The sequence below is a fragment of the Gadus morhua genome, chromosome 1 (genome assembly GCF_902167405.1).
Source record: "Gadus morhua chromosome 1, gadMor3.0, whole genome shotgun sequence".
In the NCBI taxonomy this organism is placed as follows: Eukaryota; Metazoa; Chordata; class Actinopteri; order Gadiformes; family Gadidae; genus Gadus; species Gadus morhua.
In genome coordinates this window covers 27,566,141-27,588,470 of record NC_044048.1, presented here as the reverse complement: position 1 = coordinate 27,588,470, position 22,330 = coordinate 27,566,141, and the positions used below count along the sequence as shown (strand labels likewise).

Sequence of the window (22,330 nt, the reverse complement as noted above, 5' to 3'; positions counted from 1 at the left end):
ACAATTTAAAATTGTTATCCGTGGATAATTGAAAAGGCGCCTGGTTTCAGATGAGTGTCCCTGGCCAGATGTCTGCTATAAATTGAACACTTGTCTTCTCTCCCTAGGCTGCGTTCAGCTGCATCCGCAGCCTGTGGAACCGGAAGCCCCTCAAGGTGTACGGAGGCCGCATGGCCGAGTCCATGCTGGCCATCCTCTGCCACATTCTGAGGGGAGAGCCGGTGATCCAGGAGCGCCTGGGCAAGGAGCGGGAGGGCACGGCACGGCCAGAAGAGGAGGGGGCTCCCGCGGGGCCTCCGGCACCTACCGGGGCCCCCGGAGCTGCTCCGACCGCAGGAGAGGGCACCGCTGCCCCTGGGTCGGCCCCGGCTGCACCAGCCGCCGCCGGCTCAGCGGAGGACGCCACCAACTCGACCAACTCCACCCCTCGTCGGGAGCCCCAGGTCAACCAGGCGCAGCTCACGCAGGTAGGGTGGATGAGTCCCCAATTACCACTGGGCAGGCAAATAAAAGGATGTTAGGAAGGCTTTCATGGTTTTCGTTTGAATATTACCTTTCACACCTTGAATGATTTAAATTGTAAAGCTATGGAAAATTAAAAAAATAATCTGAACCTGTACTTTCCCAATGTGAAACCTTCGAGTATAATTGCTGTTTTCATTAAATGTTTTCAACCCCGCTTTGAATAACAAAAGTACCTTTTGGAGAAAGCTCTCCGCAGGAGATCTAGAAATAAGAATAGGGCTCGTGTTGGTTTTGAACATGAGAGGCGGAGGATGAACGAGGCACATCTCCCATAGTGGGTTCAGCAGGTTTAGGAGCCATCAGGCAGAGGAGTGATTGACAGGCCAGGTGTAGAGGGAGGCGGAGGGAGTGGGCGGGAGGTAGAGAAAGGAAAGGAGATTAATAGTTGTCAAGGTGAACCTTCAGGATTCATTTTTCTCAAGAAGGGTGTGGAGAATTTTAATCAGATGAATAAGATAAGTGCGGAGGCGGGTACGGTATGATTCATTTCTTTGTTGAAGACAGCCACTCCAGTTATTAAAACGTCAAAGCACATTCATGCGTACAAGACATTCACCCAATTTTCATAATGGTAATTAGGGTTTTGAATTTTTTGCCGACCTCCTATGCCTCTGGTCTGATCATCATCGCATCCTCCCTCCCGTTATCTTGTTTTCATTGCCCCTGGTTCTTTGTGTTTCTCCAGCTGATGGACATGGGCTTCTCCAGAGAACATGCCATGGAGGCCCTGCTGAACACCACCACTATGGAGCAGGCCACAGAGTACCTGCTCACTCACCCGCCCCCCCTTCTCAGCGGCGCTGTTCGGGTAAGCTTTCCTCCCCGACATGGTGCGCACGTGCACTCCCACACACAGATGCATACACACAGGTATCCATTGTCTCCCTTCCTCCCCATACAAATAATATAAACACAGGCCAGACGTAGTGAGTGTTGCTCTTCTCTGGTTCCCTAGGACCTGACTATGTCTGAAGAGGACCAGATGATGAGGGCCATTGCCATGTCACTAGGACAAGAGGTTAGCATGGAGCAGCGCTCTGACTCTCCCGAGGTGCGCCATCCTCGCTACTCGCATTATGTAAAGACACTGACGCACTCGACCGCACACTCTTACCCCCCGCTGCCCTCGCCTCTGTTCAAACCACCCGCTGCTAAAGAAAACCTCATGAATAAATGACGGGTCGCTTTCGGCTGCGGCTGCTGCAGCCATTATCCCTGACTCGGATCCTCCCTCCCCTTCCCAGGAGGCGGCGAGGCGGCGCGAGGAGGACGACCGGCGGGCCCGGGAGCGGGCGGAGGAGGAGGAGGCCCGCTGTCTGGAGCGCTTCATGGAGGCGGAGCCCCTGGACCCCCAGGAGCTGCACGCCTTCACGGACTCCATGCTGCCCGGCTGCTTCCACCTGCTGGACGAGCTGCCCGACACGGTCTACCGCCTCTGCGACCTGCTGATGACGGCCATCAAGAGGAGCGGCCCCGAGTACCGAGACCTCATCCTGGGCCAGGTGGTCCACCAGGTCCGTGGGCTGATGCGCCTCAAATCTCGTCGCTCGCATTTTGGTGATTCATTTGTTCCTTCTGCTCTGCACGTCGATCTCATCCTGTGTGGGTGGGTTTGTTTCCCCGTGTGCAGGTGTGGGACGCGGCCCGTGTGCTGATCAAAGCAGCGGAGCCCCTGACGACCAGTGACACCAAGACGGTGGCCGAGTGGACCAGGCAGATGGCCACGCTGCCGCAGGCCTCCAAGCTGGCCACGCGCATCCTGCTGCTCACGCTTCTCTTTGAGGTGAGTTATCTTCACAACTTATCTGAGATTATTATTTATTATTCTAAAGTTGAACAAATATTGTTTTTCCATTATGGACGTGGTCTCTTCCAAACTAGATTTATTCCCCAGTGCTGGAGTTTAACTGACTTGAGCGTGTGCTCTGCCCTTTTCCCTGACAGGAGCTAAAGCTGTTGTGCACCAGAGTGGTGGAGCGAAGTGGAATTCTTGACTTGCTGATTAAGCTGCTTGAGGTGGTGCAACCCTGTTTGCAGGCTGCCAAGGAGCAGAAGGACATCCAGACCCCAAAGTGAGTCCTTAATCATTCTAGGGACGAGAAAAACTACTGCCTCAGGGATATCAATCACTGTGGCGTAAATGCCAAAGCACACAGTGTGTACATTATGGAAAGTAATCCATACCCTATTTCTTTACAGATGGATTACCCCAGTTCTTTTGCTTATTGATTTCTATGAGAAGATGGCCGTTTCTTCAAAGCGCAGAGCACAGATGAACAAGGTTAGCATCCACCAGCTCGGAGAAGGCAACGATTCACCACTGCCTTTCTTGCATTCTATATGCCTCTAAATATATGAAATAGAGCCCGACCGATATAGAATTTTTAAGGCCGATACCGATACGAATATTTTGTGATTTAAAAAACCGTTATGCCGATATATCGGCCTATATATATATATATATATATATATATATATATATATATATATATATATATATATATATATATATATATATATATATATATATATATATATATATATATATATATATAAAAATATCCATAAACGCGCAACAAAACAAACCCGTCATTCACTCTGGCTGAATCACCGGGTTTGGGCGTTAGAGCGCCCTCTGGTGGACAGACTTTTTTTTTTACAGACTTTTATTTTTTAATATTCATTTATCGGCCATTATAAATGCCGATACCGAATAGTTTAAAAAATGCCTAATATCGGCCGATAATATCGGCCTGCCGATATATCGGTCGGGCTCTAATATGAACTATCTTCTTATTCGTGGCACCTTTTATTTATTTTTTTGCACCAGTACCTGCAGCCTAATGGCAACAACTGGCGGTGGTTTGACGACCGCTCTGGCCGCTGGTGTAGCTACAGCGCGTCCAACAACAGCACCATCGACTCAGCCTGGAGGGCCGGGGAGAGCAGTGTGCGCTTCACCGCCGGACGGCGACGCTACACCGTCCAGTTCAACACCATGGTGCAGGTATGTAGCGTCACCGTGGCAACCACCACCACTGTTTCATCCTAAAGCGGAGTCAGTAGTCGTCGGCTGCTGATCCCACTCTGATGGAACGGCTTGTATTTTCTCACCACTGCCAGGTGAACGAAGAGACGGGCAACAGGAGGCCAGTGATGCTCACCGTCCAGAGAGTTCCTCGGTTGCCCAAACCCTCCAAGACCGGGGGCGCGGCGGACTCGGAGAGAGAGGAGGGAGAGAAGACCAAGCCGGAGGAAACCCAGACTGAAGGTAACTGGGGGCCTTGGTTAGGGAATGGGAAGCGGTTGGTTGATTATAGCTCTTAACCCGTGGATGTACTCGCCTGTTTAACGTAGTTGGTACCACAGCCCTCACAGCAGAACCGGGCGCAGCAGTGGAGATGGCCGCCCCCAAAGAGGACACCAGTCCGCCGAAGGACGCGACGTCGACGGGACCCTCGGCCCCGCCGCCTGACCCGGACCCCGCCCAGGGCACGGACATCGCCGTGGAGGGCTTGTCCGAGGACATGACCACGGTGCTGATCCGCGCCTGCGTCAGCATGATCAGTGTCCCGGTGGACCCCGACACCCTTCACGCAACGCTGCGCCTTTGTCTGCGCCTGACGCGCACGCACCACTACGCCATGATGTTCGCCGAGCTGAAGAGCACCCGCATGATCCTGGGGCTCACCCAGGTCTCCGGGTTCAACGGCTTCACCCCCCTCGTCACCCTGCTGTTCAGGCACATCATCGAGGACCCGGCCACACTGAGACACACCATGGAGAAGGTGGCCGTTTGATCCGACATGGGGTTCCCCTTTCTCAAAATGACACCACGGGTGAATAGGTCTGACTGTGGTTTTAAACCTTGTGCAGGTGGTGCGGTCTGCCGTCACCAGCGGAGCGGGCAGCACCACCTCCGGGGTGGTGTCTGGCAGCCTGGGCTCCAGGGAGATCAACTACATCCTGCGTGTGCTGGGCCCCGCCTCGTGCCGCAACCCCGAGTGCTTCGCAGAGACGGCCAACAGCTGCATCCGCATCGCCCTGCCCGCACCGCGAGGCGCAGGCACCGGTAATCCAGACGACCGCGTCGTATTCACATGGGTGCCTGATCTGGAGGCCTTGGGTTTAGGATTTGGTGTCTCTTTTGATTTGACACGGAATCGGCTAAAAACATTGTAAATGGCTTGTCCTGTATCCAGGCACGATTTTTGAAACCTGACACGGTGTTGACAATCCTCTGTAGTAGCCAAGTTGTGGTTTTCAGATAAAAAACAAAAAATTGCCTTCAGTCAGAGCACTGGGTCTTTATCGACGTCTAGTGGTCATCTGGTGCAATTGTGGTGGTTAGTCCTGAAGTGGGGAGTCTAATTTCAAAATGTATCAATGGGTTCTCGATCTATTCACCTTTTTGTCTTATCACATTTGCGTCAGATGTTCAGTCTGGCCCTATAGTGCTATTATTGGATATACTATGAAATAAGAAATGTATCTCAGGCAGACATTAATTGTCCCTTGACAACAATCTCACAGGTGCTATCTTTCTTTAGGTACCTATATTATAACGTATAGCCCTTGTAGTTGTGGAGATACTCTATTCACTTTGTGTTCATTTAGGCAAGTACCTGAGATGGAGGCCTCGTGAGGGAAGAGGTTAATGAATCTGTATTCTTTCTCTCAGTGTCTGATGACGAGTTTGAGAACCTGCGCATCAAAGGGCCCAATGCCGTGCAGCTGGTGAAGACCACCCCCCTCAAGCTATCCCCGCTGCCCACCATCCCAGAGACCATCAGGGAAGTCATCTGCGACATGCTCAACGCTCTGGCCGCCTACCATGCACCTGAAGAGCGTAAGACCACCCGACCAACAAAGTTGTCTTTTCATCCACCTTCACTTCTGTTTGGATCCTCATGGTGTGTTTTGTTGCCATGGTTCCAGCCGAGCGTCCAGAGGAGCGTGCTGCGGCGGCGGCAGCGGCGGTGGTGGTGCCTGGGGGCCAGGACCTGTCCCAGATCCTTCAGGATGTCGGGGACGACGTGTACCAGCAGTACAGGCTCACCAGACAGGGCAGCGACTTTGACTCACAGTCTGCCTTCCACATCAATGTAAGTCCTTATGACCGTGATCCTGTTATCTTGGTCTGTGGATGGGTGTGTTGTGTGTTGAGTAACGGTTTCAATGACTAACATGAGCGTTGCTCCTTCCAGCCCCAGGTGTTCGCTGCAGATGGAGCTGTGGCTGACTCTTCCCAGTCTGGCACACCCCAAGGCGAGGGTAAGATATGTTTTGTTATTTATTACGTAATGTCTGCTTTCAATCACCATGTCATGCCACATGGCTTGGATTCTGAACATCTGTTTTTTGTCCTCGTTCCCACCCCCCTAGCCTCCACGCCGGAGGAGTTGCGTGAGGAGAAGAAGGAGCAGGAGGGAGAGAAGGGCGCCGGCACTGAGGAGAGCAAAGCGGCTAAGGCCAAGGCTAGCAAGCCTCTGATGCCCACCTCCACCATCCTCAGACTGCTGGCCGAGTTGGTGCGCTCCTACGTGGGTATCGCCACACTCATCGCCTCCTACAGCTACACGGCCGGACAGTCGGAGCTCATCAAGGAGGTGGGTACAATGCCAAAGCCTCCTCTCCAGTGCCGCCTGGCATCGGCCCGTTATCCTAGCGCTTCTATTGTCCTTTATTCTGACCTTCGCCCTGTTTTTTTTTTTCCCTCTCAGGACTGCAGCGTTCTTGCCTTCGTGTTGGACCACCTGCTGCCCCACACCCAAAACTCTGAGGACAAGGACACGCCCGCACTGGCTCGACTATTCCTGGCCAGTCTGGCGGCCGCCGGCACCGGCACGGACGCGCAGGTTGCCCTGGTGAACGAGGTGAAGGCTGCCCTCAGCAGAGCCCTGGCTATGGCGGAAGGAGCAGAGAAGCACGCCAGGTAATGACGGCACCAGTCAGACTCTTATCCACACAGTCTTATCCCCGCAGAATAGTTGTATTAACCTCTGGTCCGTCCACCACAGGCTCCAGGCAGTGATGTGCATCATCAGCACCATCATGGAGTCCTGCCCCTCCACCTCCAGCTTCTACAGCACGGCCACTGCCAAGACGCAGCACAATGGCATGAACAACATCATCCGCCTCTTCCTCAAGAAGGGCCTGGTCAACGACCTAGCACGTGTGCCACACAGCCTCGACTTGTCTAGGTGGGTCTTTCACCTGCAGTGTAACAACGTTTAATTATGGTAATTTACAGTCAAATATTGTTATTGTATCAATAACTTAAATGTATTGTTTTGCTCCTCTGCGCACTTCAGTCCCAACATGGCAAACACAGTGAATGCTGCCCTCAAGCCCCTGGAGACCCTCTCTCGTATCGTGAACCAGCCCAGCAGTCTGTTCGGGGGCAAGGGAGGCTCCAGCAAAAACAAGGCTGAACACGACACCGTGGGCGCTGCCAGGGACAGCAACAGCAACACCACGGACCAAGGTGCCCACACGGCTCAACATTCTTGTGCATTCTTGCTTTATTTAGATGGCCACCGAGTGTTCCCGGCTGCAAGCTGATACGTGGTGTGTGTTTCTAGGAGAGCCAGGTGAGGCCGAGCCCGTGGAGGGAAGCAGGGTGCCGGGAGCGGACAGTGACCTGATGGACGGAGAGACGGAGGCGGACACGGTGGTGATCGCTGGTCAGCCAGAGGTCCTCAGCACCCAGGCCATGCAGGTGCATAACACTACATTATCTCACACTTTGCTTTACTGGGTATAGAGTGCCTATGTTGGCATGAGTTGCTCAGTGCTTACTTGCTGAGTGGATTTGTCTGTGTCCTTGGGTAATTGCCTTCTGCCCTTGTGTGTTTTATGTATAGGTGGAGAATGAGTTGGTGGATCTGATTGATGAGCTTCTGGAACGGGACGCTGTCACAGTAAACAGCACCATTATAGGTAAGATACGACGCCTCCTGCTGAAAGCCTCTTAACAGCAGCTCAGGGGGTAGACAAATATGTAATTCATGGCGCAGCTTGATTCTACTACAGCTAGTGTTCCTTTTTATGGGCTGCCATTCAGTAGGACGCAGTGGTGAAGACGAATCACAGGAGGATGTGTTGATGGATGAAGCTCCCTCGAATATTAGCCAGACTTCCACTCTCCAGGCAAATCGGGAAGGTATGGCCGCTCCACATAATGAACCCCTCAGTTGATACGAGCATGTATCCATTTATTGACATGAGTTTCTGGTGCTATTAATAAATAATTTATTATTTGTATGTTTTCTTTATCAGACTCCATGAACATCCTGGAACCAGAGGATGAAGAGCACACACAGGAGGAAGATTCTAGTGGCAGTAATGATGATGAAGACAGCCAGGATGAAGAGGAGGAGGAGGAAGAAGAGGAAGAGGAGGAGGACCAGGTCAGAAGGATGAATGGAAAGCTGTTGAAGGAGCCAGTTGTCGAAAAGGAATGTATGCTCATATTTTCACTCACCTCAGGATGACGAGGAAGGAGACGAGGACGACGATGACGAAGGTTCGGAGATGGAGTTGGACGAGGACTTCCCAGACATCAATGCGGCGCCTCACATCCGTTTCGAGAGGTTCGACCGGGACGACGACCTCATCATCGAGTTCGACAACATGTTCTCCACAACCGGTACGCAAGACTTCCCCTTCCACTCTTACCACGGGGCATAAAAGCACCATCTTTATGACCTCGTTTTCAAAATGGCCGTGGCGTTGTGCTTGAGCTGTCGCCCTAATGTCTGCCAACTGTTCTCTCTATTGTGTTCCTCCGTCAGCTGACATCCCTCCCTCCCCAGGCAACATCCCCAGCTCCCACCCCCTGATGGTGCGCCACGCCGACCACGGCTCGCTCACGCTGGGGGCCGCGGGCACCAGCAGCCGCCTGGCACAGGGCATGGGCCGCAGCCAGCGCACGCTGCGCCAGCTCACCGCCAACGCCGGCCACACCATCCACGTCCACTACCCCGGCAACCGCCAGCCCAACCCGCCCCTCATCCTGCAGAGGTGAGGACCGAAATGTCCCAACGGCACATGGCCTCGCTTCAGGCGTCTAGCCATTCGATCGGGCCCTTCACTGTACCTCTGGACGCTGCTTATTGGTTGATCCAGAGGGTTGTGACGTACTGGAAATGACGAACTTTGCATTGCAAACGTTTGGATTGCATACATTTGCTCAGATGGGTGCAGCTTGTTGAGCAGTGAGTCAGTCTGGGTGATTGACCAACGGTCCATTCCTCCCTCTCCCAGACTGCTGGGCCCCAGCGCAGCAGCGGACATCCTGCAGCTCTCCAGCTCCCTGCCCCTGCAGTCCCGCGGCCGCGCCCGCCTCCTGGTGGGCAACGAGGACGTGCACATCATCGCCCGCTCGGACGACGAGCTGCTGGATGACTTCTTCCACGAGCAGAGCAGCACCGGAGGACAGGCCGGTGAGGACCCCTTATTGAAGGGCCGTTGGGGTCTTTAGGGTTAGGGGCCATTGTTTGTTAACATCCTTGACTTGGAGTTTATGGGGAGAAACACAGCGAGTTTGCCGAAGCCGAGCGAGCAGGTATTCTGCAGACCAGCTCGGCTTTTGGAGTACTTTCTTAAAGTTGTAATTTAAGTCTTCAACTTTGTCCTGACTACTTCACTTGTTAGTCTAAATGATGTACACTCCATAACATCTGGAATTGCTCTTCCCAGGCACTCTCTCCAGTATCCCCACGGCCCTGACCAGGTGGACAGATGAGTGCAAGGTGCTGGATGCCGAGAGCATGCACGACTGTGTAGCAGGTAGGCTCATCTAGCACACTGTCGGTTGTCGCGCATCGATTGCAACATTCTCCAACCTGTGTGTGTTCTTCAATCCCCCTGACGTGGTGTTTGGTGTTTCCAGTGGTGAAGGTGCCAATCCTGCAGCACCTGGAGAGCCTGCGAGATGAGGAGCTGGAAGAGCGCCGGGAGAAGAGGAGGAGGCAGCTTGCTGAGGAGGAGGAAGCCAAGCAGAGCGAGCGGAGGGCTTCGGGGGCGGAGGACAGCAGGGAGCAGAGCCTGCAGGTCAGCAGATGGAGAGAGGTCTGTGTGCTCATCATACGAAAAGCAATGCTTTGGTGATTGAGATGTAGGATAAAGTTTGATGTTTATTTTCTCCTTGCTCAGGGTCCTGGATTGGGGGTGGTCAATGGCGCAGAGAACACTGCAGGTAGTCTGAGCTTACTTTACTCTTCTGGCTACAGATGATGTACATGCATCTTTGTCTGGACTCGACGCCGTCTCCTGAATCTTCAGCAAGTGACAAGCCGCGGATCAGAGCGTGCTGTGGGATGAGGTAGTAGTTTGTATAGTTTTAGGATCACACCAGATCTGGGAGATAACTATACAGTCTACTGTCTTTCTCACAGCGATGCGACATCAACTCTACAGTCTCGGCTGCTCCAGTTTGCAAACACTGAACAGCGGAGGTTTATATTTCCATGTGGGCTCTGCAAATACTTCACAAACTGACCTTTTCAAATACTGCCGTGTTAATTCATTTATTAGTTTCTCTCGACTGCGTTTTTTTCAATCCGTTTACATTTCCATAATACATTTCTCTAGCATGTCCTTGTATATTAATGTCCGAATCTGGCTATGCTGTGGTGAGGTAGTAAGTTGTGTTGTTGTTGGGGATCAGGATTATTCACCCCGTTCAGGAGATAACTATACAACTTACTGCCTTCCTCAGTGTAGGCCCTGAACATCATGGTGGTGTGCAACTATAACGACATAATATTGTTAAAGTCTAAGCGATTACAATAATACAACGCACTTACTGTGCTCTTGGGCATGTGAACTCTGAACTTTTTTTCTGCATTGCTGTTCCAGAAGGTGAGCAGGCCCACGGTGCTCCTGGGTCCTGCCTGGATCCCCCAAGGGTCTCTGAGGGCTTCCTCACAGCCCCCCCATCAGGAGAGGTGACCCCCACCACCCCTGCTCCGCATGAGCAGGCCCTAGTCTCCCTGGAGACTGCCATCAGCCAACAGGTCCATCAGCCTATTGCTGACCTGCTGCTTGCGGAGTCGCACGCCAGCTCGCTGGCCGCCCTGGCCGTAGCAGAGGCCTCCCAAATGGAAATGTCCCCGGCCCCCACAATCGGTGAGAGAGGAGAAAGTGGTGGTGGTGGAGGAGGTGGAGCAGTGGACGGAGGCAGGGAAGGTAGAATAACTTTAAAGACGCCTCTCATACAAACTTTGCTTGTTAGAAACCACGTTTACCGTTTTTGACGTGACTCCGCTAACCCCCATGGTGGGCGCGTTGTTCCTCTCAGCCTCCCTCAGTCCAGATATTGCCGAGCCTGTTGCGGTGGGCGTGTCGCAGCTGGAGGGGTCGCCCATGGATACCAGCAGCCCTGCTTCCACCACGCTGGAGGAAGCCGCTCCCAACCCCGCCCAGACCGCCCACCTCTCCCAGGAGCTGTCGGGCAGCGCTGGCAGTGCGGACAGCGGGCTGACCGACAGGCAGACGGACGCAGAGACTGGGTTAGCTCCATGTTGTGCTCCTGAGCCCACCTCTCTGTTAGGTCCGTTGAGCGTCAGTTGAGCCACACTCTGCGTACTCGAGATTTAATTTGGTGCCTCTGTTCTGTCCAGATCCACCACTGTCTCGTCACCCGGGGAGACTATGCCCCGGAGTGACAGCGCTGATAGCCAATCCCAGGCCATCCAAGAGGAGCCGCTGCCCTCGACCAGCAACGACGACGAAGACCCACTAGCAGGTAAGAAAACAACTCCCTGCCTCACTGGTCCTCTTGCTGTTTACGTCGGTGTATTAATTTCCTTGATTCCTCAATGCCCTAACGATCCTTGTCGTCTCCCAGGCATCAATCTGCCGGAGGGTGTGGACCCCTCGTTTCTGGCGGCCCTCCCCGAGGATATTCGGCGCGAGGTGCTCCAGAACCAGCTGGGCATCAGGCCCCCCTCCCGGCCCCCTGTCACCTCCAGCCTGCCTTCCTCCACCACCCCCGTGCTGAGCGGCCCCGGGGTCACCGAGGTCAGCCCAGAGTTCCTGGCTGCGCTGCCGCCCGCCATCCAGGAGGAGGTGAGAGGACCCCATCAACGCCTGAGATTTGTATAGATAAACGGGGCTAAGGCTGTATTCCTGTACCATTGGGAATTTACTTATTCTGTTGCCTTTTGGTTTGGAAAACCTTTCCCAGACCTATGCACAAAATGCTTTGTACCTTGTAGGCCCATTTCACCATTGGTCAGCGTCTGTAAATAAAAGTTTATCCAGGCATTTTAAGATGCGGGACCTTGCTGTTGCTGCGATTCAGTTAGAGACACTGCTGATTATATCGTTTGGACAATGCTTTATGCCAGCATTGCGCTATGTGAGGAGTAAAACGCCCCAAAGGGACTTCTAGCAGGGCTGTTACTCCTCTATAAATAGCTCCAGTGTTGGCCTGGTTCTTCGCATTAGCAATGTGCTCTTGGACTGGTATATCGCTGACATGAGGCACGATACATAACCATTCATCTATAACTTAGTCGTCTCAATTGGTTTTTGACTGACCTGTTCGTCCCGTCTCCTCTAGGTGCTGGCCCAGCAGCGGGCCGAGCAGCAGCGCCGGGAGCTGTCCCAGCAGCCCACCCAGGGGGACACGCCCCTGGACCCCGTGACCTTCATCCAGACCCTGCCCTCGGAGCTCCGCCGCAGCGTGCTGGAGGACATGGAGGACAGCGTGCTGGCCGTCATGCCCCCGGACATCGCCGCCGAGGCGGCCGCGCTGCGCCGCGAGCAGGAGGCCCGCCAGAGGCAGCTGATGCACGAGCGCCTGTTCGGCCACAGCTCGTCCTCGGCCCTGTCGGCCATCCTGCGCTCCCCGGCCTTCACCAGCCGCCTGGGCAGCAACCGCGGCGTGCAGTACACCCGCCTGGCCGTGCAGCGCGGGGGCACCTTCCAGATGGGAGGCACCAACCACAACAGGTGAGGGCGGCGCCGGGGACCGAAGGGGAGGAATGTGCCTGCGTTGTTTAGTTTTCTTTTGCATTCATCATCCAACTCTTTGTTAGATCAGAAGAAACAACGCATTAGAGAATGTCCAATATCGACCAGATGATTATAAAAAACATAACGCGGTGTCAAACGGAAAAGTGAGGAGAAACCATTATGGTACGGTGACGTTCTGCAGAGGGCTGAAGGTTTATTTTTGTCCCCCCCACAGACCTTCCAGCTCCACGGTGGACTCCCTGCTGCGTCTGCGCGGCCGGCTCCTCCTGGACCACGAGGCCCTCTCCTGCCTGCTGGTGCTGCTGTTTGTGGACGAGCCCAAGCTCAACACCAGCCGGCTGCACCGCGTGCTGCGCAACCTGTGCTACCACTCGCAGACGCGCGGCTGGGTCATCCGCAGCCTGCTGTCCATCCTGCAGCGCAGCAGCGAGAGCGAGGTGTGCGTGGAGACGACGCGCCTCGACGACGCCCGTGGCAAGAGGAACCCGCAGGGGGGCTGCGCCGCCAAGTCTGCCGCAGCCGCCGCCGCCGCCTCCTCCCTCTCCTCCTCCTCTTCGTCGTCCTCGTCATCCGCCTCGTCCTCCTCTTCCTTGGAGCTACTGAACAGGGTGGAATCCCGCAGCTCCAGCCAACTGTCCTGGCTCTCCGTTTCAATGGACGCGGCCCTGGGCTGCCGGACAAACATTTTCCAGATCCAGCGGGCGTCGGGCAGGAAGCACGCCGACCGCCACTCGGCGGGGGGCACGGGCCCCGGAGCGCTGGGAGCAGGCGTAGGAGGGATAGCCGGGCCGCCCCCAGGGGTCACGTGCACAGGAGGTGGAGGGTCCACCGTGCACATCCACCCGCAGGCTGCGCCCGTGGTCTGTCGCCATGTCCTGGATACCCTCATCCAGCTGGCCAAGGTGAGCGCCTGAGCAACTGAACCTGATGGATAAAGGTGACCTGTTACACCGCCAGCTGTGAGGGGGATGAGCTGCTGCAAGCCCTTTTTAAAAAAATCTGCCTCTTCTGACATCACAAATGTCCACCTAGATGGGTGCTGGATAGATCAGTCACCAGCCGGCCCCGTGGGCTGTAACAAACGTCGCTCATCCCTCTCCGGCTTGTAACTGCTAATCACACCCGGTGGTAGATAATGTCAGCTTCTGAGGTGAGTGGTCACCGGTCGGTCTGACCCTCTGTGTCGTCCCCAGGTTTTCCCCAGCCACTTCACCCAGCAGCGCTGTAAGGACCTGTCGACGTCGCCCTCCGACCTGGACGCCCGTCTGTGTTTGGCCACGGCCGGGGCGGCCGGCGTGCTCGGCGGAGTGGTCGTCGGCGCCCGTTCGAGCAGCAACAGCGCCGCCTCCAACGTCTCCTCGGCTCCCGCCACCACCCCCAACTCCCTGGGTTCCTGCGTCATCACGCCCCAGTCCCTGGGCATCTCCACCGACTTCTGGGACCTGCTCGTCAAGCTGGACAACATGAATGTGAGCCGCAAAGGCAAAGCCTCCATGAAGACGGTGCCTTTAGGGGGCGGCCCCGAGGCGGAGGGCGCCCAGTTCAGCCTGGAGGCGTCCCCTCTGGGCCAGCTGATGAACATGCTGTCCCACCCCGTGATCCGCCGCAGCTCTCTGCTCACGGAGAAGCTGCTGCGCCTGCTCTCCCTCATCTCCATCGCTCTGCCCGACAACAAGGCCACCGAGGTGCCCGCCGGCCACCCCGCCCCGCAGGCCGCCGGCTCCAGCACGGCCGGGGCCGCGGGGGTGGCGGCCGGGGCCGCCGGCCTGAGCACCCTGACGGCGGGCTCTGCCCAGGTGGCTGCCACGGGGCTGGTGGGAGCTGTGGTGCAGGGCTCGTCTTCACTGGCCAGCCTGGCGGCCTCTCACATGGCCGCCTCCGCCGCGAGCTCTCTGCCCACCTCCACTGTTAACATTTCAACCGGTAAGCACCACTGGTCCGTGTTGGTATTATGCGTGGTGGTTTGTACGACATATTGTGGTCTCTTTTCTTATACGTGTGTAGGTATTGAATGAGACCTTGTTGATGTTCCCTGTGAACAGGGAAGCAAAGGATTGCTGTTTGCAGCAATGAAATTGATTCTAAGTTGGCCTCCACTGGACTCACTGAGAAACAACTACAACTCTCAGTGGAGGTATGGAAAAACAAAAAGTCGGCCAATGAAATAATTGTATCCAGCCCTACTTACAAACTATTTAATGCAGCACTACGAACACTTTTCTGCATCACCTTTTATTAATCGTTGAGCAACGTTACGGGAGGGTCCCTGATCTGCATTCTGCTCCTTTGTGTGTCCAGGTGCTGACCTCTCACTCGTGCTCCGAGGAGGGTCTGGAGGACGCCGCCAACATCCTGCTGCAGCTGTCCAGAGGCGACGGCACCACCCGAGACACTGTCCTCCGCCTGCTGCTCAGTGGAGCCCGACACCTGGGCTACACGCTCTGCAAACAGATCGGTCAGCTCCACACCCTCATGCACTGGTCCCTCTAGACACCGTCGTAGCGATATTGCATCTAGGACAGATAGGTCCTTTGCGGCAAGGACTTATCTGTGACGTTTTTTTTCAATAGTTTCACGCCCTTGCAGGAAAGCTGCTTCGTCAAGGTTATTGTTCAAAGCAAAAAGGCAATGAACAAGGGGTCCTTGTGCATGTACGACTGGTTGTTGCTGGGAGAAGCTGAAAAGGATCAAGGAAAGAAAAATAGTCCACAAGAGAACTGTTGTAGCAAAATGATGAGGACTTTGTTTATTGGGAAACGGGGGGGATGTCATTTACGAAGAAATATTATGTGTGAGAAATGCTTTAGAAGTGGTGGTACTTCAGAATGGTGACGTAGGGTGCATCATGGGACGGATAGTATTGTTGTAAGGCAAACATAACAAAAATGTTTTGAACTAAACCTCAATCCCCCTTCACACCCCACCAACCCCCGTTCAGACGGCTTTGCACCCCCAGCTTGCATATGACGTCCACCACACGTACACGTTCTCAAAGCCTCCATCCTCTGTCCCCAGGCACGCTACTGGCGGAGCTCCGGGAGTACAACCTGGAGCAGCAGAGACGGGCCCGGGCCGACGCCCTGTCCCCCGACGCCCCCCCTGAGGACTCCTCCATGACTAGGCTCAAGGGCAAGGTCCCCAGCAGGTGAGCTGACGGAGGTGGCTCCGCTGAAAATATAATTTCCTAACGATGTAAAATATCTTGGTTATGAACAAGTTATTCATACAGGGGGTTCATTTGCATTTTTTTAAAGATTTGGGCAGATAATATCTCGGTCTCATGAACCACGGTCAAAGTTTGTTTTGCATGACCGTCCATTTCGGTGTAATGACGGCATACGCTTTGCTGCCCTATCTCGTGTGTTGGCGGGGCCGCAGGTTCGATGGCTCGGAGAGTGTGGTGATCGTGGCGGCTCAGAAGCGCACGCTGGGCGGCCGCGAGCTGCAGCTGCCGTGCATGAGCTCGCTGACCTCCAAGACGTCCACGCAGAAGTTCTTCCTGCGCGTGCTGCAGGTCATCATCCAGCTGCGGGAGGACACCCGCCGTGCCAACAAGAAGGCCAAGCAGACGGGCCGGCTAGGTAGGACACACGGATGGACACACACACACACACACAGAGGAACGGACGGACACTCCCTCTTGTTTATGTCCCATGCATAATTAGCCTCACTAGCTGTATGCGGCTAAAGGCGTGCCCACCTCTCGTCCCCTCCAGGCTCCACCAGCCTGGGCTCGGCCAGCAGCATCCAGGCGGCGGTGCGGCAGCTGGAGGCCGAGGCCGACGCCATCATCCAGATGGTGAGAGAGGGCCAGCGGGCACGCCGCCTCCAGCAGGCCCCCCCGCCCACCGCCTCTGCCGCCGCCGCCGTCGCTACCTCCGCCGTCACGGGAACCTCCCTGGCTGCTCCCCATGCCCCCGCCGCCACCGCTGCCCCCCCTCCCGGCACGGTTGCCGCTGCCACGGTTAGCATGCGCCGCACTGACCAGCAGGCAGACTGCTGCCGACAAACTGCCCACTGTTAGCGGGCCCGCCTAGCGAGCTAGCTAGAATAGATAGCTTTGGTCGCTACGGGGATAAATGGGGGTGCAACGGATCACAAAACTCACGGTTCGGATCGTGTCACGGTTTTTGAGTCACGGTCGGATCATTTTTGGATCAACAATAACAAAAAAGATAACAAGACAAATGTGACTTTAAATAGAAACTTCAAATAAAAACAAAATAAAGTGAAAAATTAGCTAATAATCCTTCGTCCTTTAAGCATAGTCAATATTTTAAAAAATTGCAATCTGAGGCATTGTTCCTTCTTCTTTTAACATGGATAGTAAATAAACCCTAACCCTGGATTTACAACCTTAAATTCAGGATGTCTGCATTGCCTGGGGAGAGTTTAGAGTCTGCACTCTCCCAAGGCAATGCTGACATCTTCATCTTCATTTTTTTTTCATCAGGTATGGTGGCGAGGTAAAGTTTCTGTCGTGTTTTGTAAATCCATTGATTTCTGTTTGAAGACTTATTGCTCATTGCAAGGGGGGCTGGATGTAGTCTTTTCGCTCGGTTCTAGCCCCACTGTTGATACGGAGAACTGAGCGAAAAGACTACAACCAAACAGAAACATTTCCGCTTCCAGTTCCAGTTTCAATGGGATTTGCGGAGCGCCAGGTGGAACGCGACAGGGGCGGTATTTCGCTACGATACTTGATGATGTTGTAAATACCGGAATTGTCCTTTAAACAAGCGCTGATCACGCAAACACACAACCTTTTTTTTTTTTTATCAGCCGATCCGCGGATCACTTCCGTCCCGAACCTTGAGGGGTGATCCGTACGGATCACGGGTAACCCGTGAACCGTTGCAGCACTAGGGATTAACGTTGACTACTAATGCGTATTGTGCATCGTCCTGTGCACTTTGATAAGGTTTGCAGTCTGGATGTTTTGCCTGCTGTGCGACCGGATGATCCGACTTTCGCTTGCTAAATGCTTCCTGCTTTTGGCCTCCCCCTAATTCCTGGGAATGTGACGGAATGCTTTAGTTCAAGGTTATAATGGAGGTTGTAATTAAACTGTGTCCTTTTCTCTCGGGATGTTTCATGTAGTCTGAGGGGCAGTCTGTGTCTGAGGCCCAGGCAGCCCAGAGGGATGAATCCCCCATGGATGTAGACCAGCCGTCACCTCTGGACCAGGACGCAGTTCCCCTTGGTAGGACTTTCATCTATATCAGGGCAGCAACATCGTGCTGTTGGTCAGAGAGCTCAAGGGCCATCTGATGGTTTGGTGTCACCAGGATGGCTGGAGAAATATGAAGCATTCAATTGCCGGCGTATGAATCTTGCCATGTGTAATAACGCTACTTTTGTACTGTAGATGACGAGGGCAACAGCCAATCAGAGAGTGAGGAGAGACTTCCTGACCTGCCCCTGCTCAGCGAGCAGCTTCTATTGGACGAGCTGTGGGACATGCTCGGGGAGTGCCTGAAAGAGCTGGAGGAGTCACATGATCAGCACGCAGTATTGGGTAAACCAATCTCATCGATAACGAAGCCCTTTACACTACTGAAAATCCCTATGGGGCCTGTAATGTGTTTTCCTGTGCATTTACACAACGCTCGTCTCGTGTCCCCAGTTCTCCAGCCCGCCGTGGAAGCCTTCTTCCTGGTCCACGCCACGGAGCGAGAGAGCAAGCCCCCGGTCAGGGACACCCGGGAGAGCCAGCTGTCCCACATCAAGGACGAGCCCCCTCCCCTGTCCCCAGCGCCCCTCACCCCCGCCACACCCTCCTCCCTGGACCCCTTCTTCTCCCGGGAGCCGTCCTCCATGCACATTTCTTCCAACCTGCCCCCCGACACCCAGAAGTTCCTCCGCTTCGCTGGTGAGTACATAGAAACCTGCATGAACACGGACGGACGACAATCAGTTGCATCGGATGACTAACTGCCATATGACCCCCATGTTGTTTTCAGAAACCCACCGCACAGTGCTTAACCAGATCCTGCGCCAGTCCACCACCCACTTGGCTGATGGGCCCTTTGCAGTTTTGGTCGATTACATTCGCATACTTGATTTCGATGTGAAGAGGAAGTAAGGGCATCACTTTGTTTAATGGCGGTTTCTATCTTGGTGCCATTTGATCGCGTCCGGGGTGATATCTACAGCACTCATGGCCGTCGCTCGTCCTTTCTCCCACCAGATACTTCCGGCAGGAGCTGGAGCGTCTGGACGAGGGCCTGAGGAAGGAGGACATGGCCGTGCATGTGAGGCGAGACCACGTGTTCGAAGACTCGTACCGGGAGCTCCACCGCAAGAGTCCCGAGGACATGAAGAACCGTCTGTAAGTCTGCCCACCGCCTTCCCTAGCAGGGTTGTGTTGAACCCTTCAAGCCCATCTTACCAACGCTTGTTCCCCGGTTCCTCCTCCAGGTACATCGTGTTTGAGGGGGAGGAGGGCCAGGACGCCGGCGGGCTGCTCCGGGAGTGGTACATGATCATCTCCCGGGAGATGTTCAACCCCATGTACGCCCTGTTCCGCACGTCGCCCGGCGACCGCGTCACCTACACCATCAACCCCTCGTCGCACTGCAACCCCAACCACCTGAGCTACTTCAAGTTCGTGGGCCGCGTGGTGGCCAAGGCCGTGTACGACAACAGGCTCCTCGAGTGCTACTTCACCCGCAGCTTCTACAAGCACATCCTGGGGAAGAGCGTCAGGTACTGGCCGCGACCCCATCCGTCAGAAGGCTTTATACAGCAGACTTATTGATTGACTTCCACTCCGCTTATGGTCGCGGTGGGAACGATGATGACTGGCTGACTCGCATTTTTTCCCGTTTCACCCATTCACCTGCCTGGTCCTCAGGTACACGGACATGGAGAGCGAGGACTACCCCTTCTTCCAAGGCCTGGTGTACCTGCTGGAGAACGACGTCTCCACGCTGGGCTATGAACTGACGTTCAGCACTGAGGTGGGTTGTCTGATCACATCATTACTTGTCTTTGCGGCCACTGTTTATAGTTTGATTTCAGACTGTATCTCAGTTGGAAACAAGACAGGAGTAGCATAGGTAATGGTAAATACTCTTCATGGTAGAATAATCTCCAAGAAAGTGTCTAAAAGTCCTCTTCTTTGGGGGTGTGTGTGTAGGTCCAGGAGTTTGGCGTGTGTGAAGTGAGGGACTTAAAACCCAACGGCGCCAACATCCTGGTCACAGAGGAGAACAAGAAGGAATACGTGCACTTGGTCTGCCAGATGAAGATGACAGGTGATCATGTGACTCTTCATCCCCCACCCATGACCCAGGGATTGTCATGTGGATGACGTCCAGCTGGTTCTCGGACACTGCCTAACTGCCTGCGTTCCGTTCCCTAGGCGCCATTCGGAAACAGCTGGCGGCCTTCCTCGAGGGCTTCTATGAGATCATCCCCAAGAGGCTGATCTCCATCTTCACAGAGCAGGAGCTTGAGCTGCTCATCTCTGGCCTGCCCACCATCGACATTGACGACTTGAAGGCCAACACGGAGTACCACAAGTACCAGTCCAGTTCAATCCAGGTACTGGGCCCCGTGTATTCAACTAGGTCTGATGTCACTTTAGGAGAATTCAGCGGGACTAAGATCCACTCATTGTCTGAGTCGGTTACGGCAGAGTAGAAGGATAACACGGCGGAATATTGAATTCAAGTTTTTTTTTTTTCTGTGTTTAATATAATGGGTCGAAATGGTTGACGCTGCGATGCGTACACAGGAGCCTAGTCTGAAGCCTTCATAGTCAAAGCCTATTTGCCATTAACACAAAGGTTGTCAGAGCATTGCAGACAACATAATTAAAAAATAAATGCTTATTTGGATGTGATGACGAACCCAATTGCTGAGGTTACTATGCAATGCAAGTGGTGAACCATCCTCAATGTGAAACTAAAACCCGTCTGATCTCAGATCCAGTGGTTCTGGAGAGCCCTGCGTTCCTTCGACCAGGCGGACCGGGCCAAGTTCCTCCAGTTTGTTACCGGTACCTCCAAGGTGCCCCTGCAGGGCTTCACGGCCCTGGAGGGAATGAACGGCATCCAGAAGTTCCAGATCCACCGCGACGACCGCTCCACTGACCGCCTACCTTCTGCTCACACCTGGTAACTTCACCACCACCGGCCCACACACTGGACATGTATTTTTACTGTGAACGGGATTATGTGCTAATGAGGTTTTTTTTTCTCTCCGTCCGCAGCTTTAACCAGCTGGACCTTCCAGCCTATGAGAGCTACGAGAAGCTTAGACATATGCTGCTGTTGGCCATTCAGGAATGCTCCGAGGGATTCGGATTGGCCTAGACACTGAGACTCTCGACACGCACATACAAACACACGCAAACACACAGACACAACGCGTCCACACACGAGTTAGACTTGACTACCTTTGACACATTTATACTGATGGCCCATAATGCACGCACACATACACACCATTCAGTGTCATTACTGGAATACATGTTGAATGGCCTAGACTTACTGGTTTTTTTAATAAATATAAAGATGGATAAAACCAGCAAGCGAAACGGACTGATTGACATTGCCTACTACACAGAGCCTCATGTGGACACATCAGTGTCTCCCTTTCCAGATTAATGGCAAAGGCAAACAGTGCATTGAGAGGATTAAAAAAAATACATGGACTAATATAAGAGACATTTTCTCCATTTAGTTTGATTTCTCTGTACAAAAGGTTTGGGAGTTTATTATGTTTAATCTTTTTTTGTTCTTCTCTGGCTGTGTAAAAAAGGAGAAGGATGTGTGTGTGTGTGTGAAACAGGATGGTTATAAAACCTTTGGGGAAAAATGTTGGTTGTTTCTTGTTGCATATTTGTGACCTCACAAGCCTTGAAGATGGGGAACATTTTTATGGGGGGAAAAAAAGAACAACTTGAAAAGTTTGAGATATTCACGAAAATGCACTTTTCAAACGTTTTGTGGCATTTTTAAGGAAGGATGGTACATAAAAAATGAAAACACCTGAAGGAGATACAGAAATTAACCATAAATTCTAGAGTATTTTTGGCTATTAAATCGCTGACCCAGCCTTGAGCCTTTGAATCAGAGTGAAATAACTACATGAATAAATGCATAAAATTGAGTCTTGTCTCATTTAAGTGTTTTACCATCACATCAAATAACTAATCCCCAAACAAAGTCGATTTTATAATCGGGCTGTGTGATCACTGTTGGGCGATGAAGTAATTTTTACTGTTATACTAATGGTTTGCACTGAAGGTTTTTTTTTGTTTTTTTTTTAGATTGGACCTCCTCTGCCGCATTGTGCATTCTTTTGTCATCTTGGTGTACATACTTTTTGGTGGATAGCTTTGACAATGGATTCTGAACAGCTGTTAAATGTTCATTGTTTTTGTCATGTCAAACGGCATGGATTGCCTGCCCAAGGGAAACTATTTTTTTATAAATGAATTTACAATAAACCAAAATGGTTTTCATCAAGGTGGTCAGGGAGATTGGGATCATCTCTTTTCCTATCCTAGATGTATGTCACTTTCAAGCCATGTCTCTTAGGCTTATCGTGGATTGTTTGTGCTGTCCATTCAATTTCTGTACAACACAAGCATCTCCTTCCACAAACGATAACCTCCCTCAATGCACACAACCCCCACCCTCGATTCGCTGAAGCGTGTCGAATCCAGTCATTCCTCATCTTTGCGCTCAACCCGTCTCCATGTTTCCAGCTTCTCTTACCTGTTCCTGCGTGCCGTGTTTGTTCCACTTGAGGACACACTACAGGCAATGAAATCCAATTCTCCGTCCAGTGTTGCTTTGCTGCC

At 53.3% G+C, this 22,330-nt stretch overlaps 1 protein-coding gene across 20 annotated transcripts in view; it reads left to right on the top strand.

Annotated features, from left to right (window-relative positions):
• Positions 1-21,633, top strand: part of huwe1 (HECT, UBA and WWE domain containing E3 ubiquitin protein ligase 1) — a 35,122-nt gene extending 13,489 nt beyond the window's left edge. For 12 of the 20 annotated variants that reach the window (XM_030356435.1, XM_030356499.1, XM_030356462.1 and 9 more), the window contains 51 exons: positions 108-467; positions 1,211-1,333; positions 1,481-1,576; positions 1,770-2,039; positions 2,156-2,308; positions 2,470-2,597; positions 2,725-2,806; positions 3,356-3,532; positions 3,649-3,796; positions 3,883-4,313; positions 4,402-4,597; positions 5,207-5,374; positions 5,464-5,630; positions 5,733-5,799; positions 5,911-6,134; positions 6,249-6,460; positions 6,546-6,728; positions 6,840-7,012; positions 7,110-7,246; positions 7,392-7,467; positions 7,592-7,690; positions 7,807-7,937; positions 8,017-8,176; positions 8,322-8,550; positions 8,794-8,972; positions 9,229-9,318; positions 9,422-9,600; positions 9,685-9,727; positions 10,390-10,719; positions 10,832-11,042; positions 11,154-11,278; positions 11,381-11,601; positions 12,098-12,489; positions 12,728-13,415; positions 13,707-14,436; positions 14,556-14,647; positions 14,812-14,968; positions 15,529-15,658; positions 15,880-16,094; positions 16,230-16,477; positions 17,614-17,716; positions 17,882-18,031; positions 18,140-18,385; positions 18,477-18,594; positions 18,704-18,844; positions 18,934-19,221; positions 19,370-19,475; positions 19,655-19,772; positions 19,880-20,061; positions 20,446-20,636; positions 20,732-21,633. In XM_030356435.1, the coding sequence (XP_030212295.1) occupies positions 108-467; positions 1,211-1,333; positions 1,481-1,576; positions 1,770-2,039; positions 2,156-2,308; positions 2,470-2,597; positions 2,725-2,806; positions 3,356-3,532; positions 3,649-3,796; positions 3,883-4,313; positions 4,402-4,597; positions 5,207-5,374; positions 5,464-5,630; positions 5,733-5,799; positions 5,911-6,134; positions 6,249-6,460; positions 6,546-6,728; positions 6,840-7,012; positions 7,110-7,246; positions 7,392-7,467; positions 7,592-7,690; positions 7,807-7,937; positions 8,017-8,176; positions 8,322-8,550; positions 8,794-8,972; positions 9,229-9,318; positions 9,422-9,600; positions 9,685-9,727; positions 10,390-10,719; positions 10,832-11,042; positions 11,154-11,278; positions 11,381-11,601; positions 12,098-12,489; positions 12,728-13,415; positions 13,707-14,436; positions 14,556-14,647; positions 14,812-14,968; positions 15,529-15,658; positions 15,880-16,094; positions 16,230-16,477; positions 17,614-17,716; positions 17,882-18,031; positions 18,140-18,385; positions 18,477-18,594; positions 18,704-18,844; positions 18,934-19,221; positions 19,370-19,475; positions 19,655-19,772; positions 19,880-20,061; positions 20,446-20,636; positions 20,732-20,834 (9,966 nt within the window). In that variant the 3' untranslated portion in view covers positions 20,835-21,633. The remainder of the gene's footprint in view (positions 1-107; positions 468-1,210; positions 1,334-1,480; positions 1,577-1,769; positions 2,040-2,155; positions 2,309-2,469; positions 2,598-2,724; positions 2,807-3,355; positions 3,533-3,648; positions 3,797-3,882; positions 4,314-4,401; positions 4,598-5,206; positions 5,375-5,463; positions 5,631-5,732; positions 5,800-5,910; positions 6,135-6,248; positions 6,461-6,545; positions 6,729-6,839; positions 7,013-7,109; positions 7,247-7,391; positions 7,468-7,591; positions 7,691-7,806; positions 7,938-8,016; positions 8,177-8,321; positions 8,551-8,793; positions 8,973-9,228; positions 9,319-9,421; positions 9,601-9,684; positions 9,728-10,389; positions 10,720-10,831; positions 11,043-11,153; positions 11,279-11,380; positions 11,602-12,097; positions 12,490-12,727; positions 13,416-13,706; positions 14,437-14,555; positions 14,648-14,811; positions 14,969-15,528; positions 15,659-15,879; positions 16,095-16,229; positions 16,478-17,613; positions 17,717-17,881; positions 18,032-18,139; positions 18,386-18,476; positions 18,595-18,703; positions 18,845-18,933; positions 19,222-19,369; positions 19,476-19,654; positions 19,773-19,879; positions 20,062-20,445; positions 20,637-20,731) is intronic. The other 8 variants (XM_030356454.1, XM_030356516.1, XM_030356493.1 and 5 more) reach the window with 7 other exon arrangements.
• Positions 21,634-22,330: the final 697 nt, after the last annotated feature.